At 36.2% G+C, this 1,824-nt stretch overlaps 1 protein-coding gene across 1 annotated transcript in view; it reads right to left on the bottom strand.

The window, feature by feature from the left end:
- Window positions 1-1,824, bottom strand: part of LOC107746151 (myotilin-like) — a 29,235-nt gene that overhangs the window by 21,839 nt on the left and 5,572 nt on the right. Inside the window, exon 3 of the mRNA XM_016560247.1 lies at window positions 1,201-1,363. Within this exon, the coding sequence (XP_016415733.1) occupies window positions 1,201-1,363 (163 nt within the window). The remainder of the gene's footprint in view (window positions 1-1,200; window positions 1,364-1,824) is intronic.

Here is a 1,824-nt window from a genome sequence, read left to right as displayed (position 1 = left end):
ACTTCCAAAAATGGTATACTACCGTAAAATTAATGTCCAATACATGTAATGTCCAATACAGTTTTTCACCGTATATAGTAGGGGAATTTACCGTTAACCATTTAACAGGTTTTTACTGTAGCATTTTTACAGTCTTTTACCGTTAAATTCACGGTCATTTTTTACAGTGTAAGATACTGTAAAATGTGTATACAGTATTTGACCGTAAACAGCAAAGGATTATGGGAAAATATACGGTCACTACTGTATTTCCTCACTACTGTAAATCAATTTACAGTAGTGAACTTGCCCGCGAAAAACTGACCAATGGCAAGGGAGTTCTTTTTTGACTGTTTGGTGGAAGTGGCCGTAAAAGGACAAAAGAGTAAAAACGGTGGATGTGTGTGAGATTGCTTCATCACTTTTTAAATACCAACACATCACTTTTTAAATACCACGCATCACATCAAGTGTAATGCTTGAATGTGGTTAAAGAAATAATCTACTGTATTTCATACTTGCACAGTCAGATGAAGACACAGTTGAGCTGATTAAGTACACTTTCAGAAAAAGAAAAAAAAGGTACAAAAGCTGTCTCTGGGGCGGTACCCTTTCAAAATGTACACAATTGTATACTTTATTTACCCCTAAAGCGTGCATTTTAGTACCTTAAAGGTACGTATTTTACCTAAGTGTTCATATTGGCACCTAAATGGTACATTTTAGAACATTTTGGAAAGGTACCGCCACAGTGACAGCTTTTGTACCTTTTTTTCTGAGAGTGAGTGACCAGGACAAGAAAGGAGTTTGAATGATTAATAATCAGTATCTAACCTGATCAAAAATATTTATTTCATTTTATCATCTGTTACATCATTGTAAACTTTTATAAAAACATGAATAGCACAATAGCAAAACTGATCCATTTGGTCATTAACTATTAAATGCATAATTTCATTATGCATCTGCATGAGTTTCCACATCAGAAACCCTGGCAGATCAACATACTACTTCTTTTAGCTCCAATATAACAGTATGACAGCTGCTCAATATTTGAGCAACATAAATCAAATGAACTGAAATGTGGAGTGTGTATATGCATGTAGCTTTGTGAAAAAAAAAAAGGTTTGTGATTTGAAGGCACAATTTTATGTTGCAAAACTTGACTACTTTTCAGGTCTTAATGAAAAACTTATTCATGTTATGTATTTTTGATCGTACCATTTGAGGACTAATGCAGACAGGCTGTACTAAACTTGAGTGCCTCTGCTGTATTGTAGCAGAGGATGATGATGATGAAGAGGAGGAGGAGGAGGAGGAGGAGGATGTGTCACGGGAGCATGATGATATAGTTAGGGACATAGTTGAGGTTTTTTTCTGAATCCTGAAAGAGTTAGAACACAACTTCATAAAGTTTATAACAAAAAAATGGTTCTAATAATGGTTCTAAGATATTCAAAGCTACATAACCATTTAAAGGGGTCATATGATGCGATTTCAGTGTTTCCTTTCTCTTTGGAGTGTTACAAGCTCTTGGTGCATAAAGAAGATCTGTAAAGTTGCAAAGACTAAAGTCTCAAATCCAAAGAGATATTCTTTATAAAAGTTAAGAGTCAGCCACGCCCACCTAAAACGGCTCGTTCTAACACGCCCCCACATGTCTACGTCACGATGTGGGAAGATTTGCATAACACCGCCCAAATGTTCACGCAAAAAAAGAAGGCGTAACTTTTATTCTCGCTGTAGTATTGTTGACACTGCAGCCATGTCGTGAAGACGCTGTGTGCTTCGTTGTGAAAGCGAAACTACTTTGGTTGGCCTTCCAAAAGAGGACGATATCCACTT

Source organism: Sinocyclocheilus rhinocerous, unplaced genomic scaffold (genome assembly GCF_001515625.1).
Source record: "Sinocyclocheilus rhinocerous isolate Xijiao unplaced genomic scaffold, SAMN03320098_v1.1 scaffold348, whole genome shotgun sequence".
Taxonomy (NCBI): Eukaryota; Metazoa; Chordata; class Actinopteri; order Cypriniformes; family Cyprinidae; genus Sinocyclocheilus; species Sinocyclocheilus rhinocerous.
The sequence above is the reverse complement of the archived record's forward strand: the minus strand, read 5'-3'. Positions and strand labels throughout refer to the sequence as shown.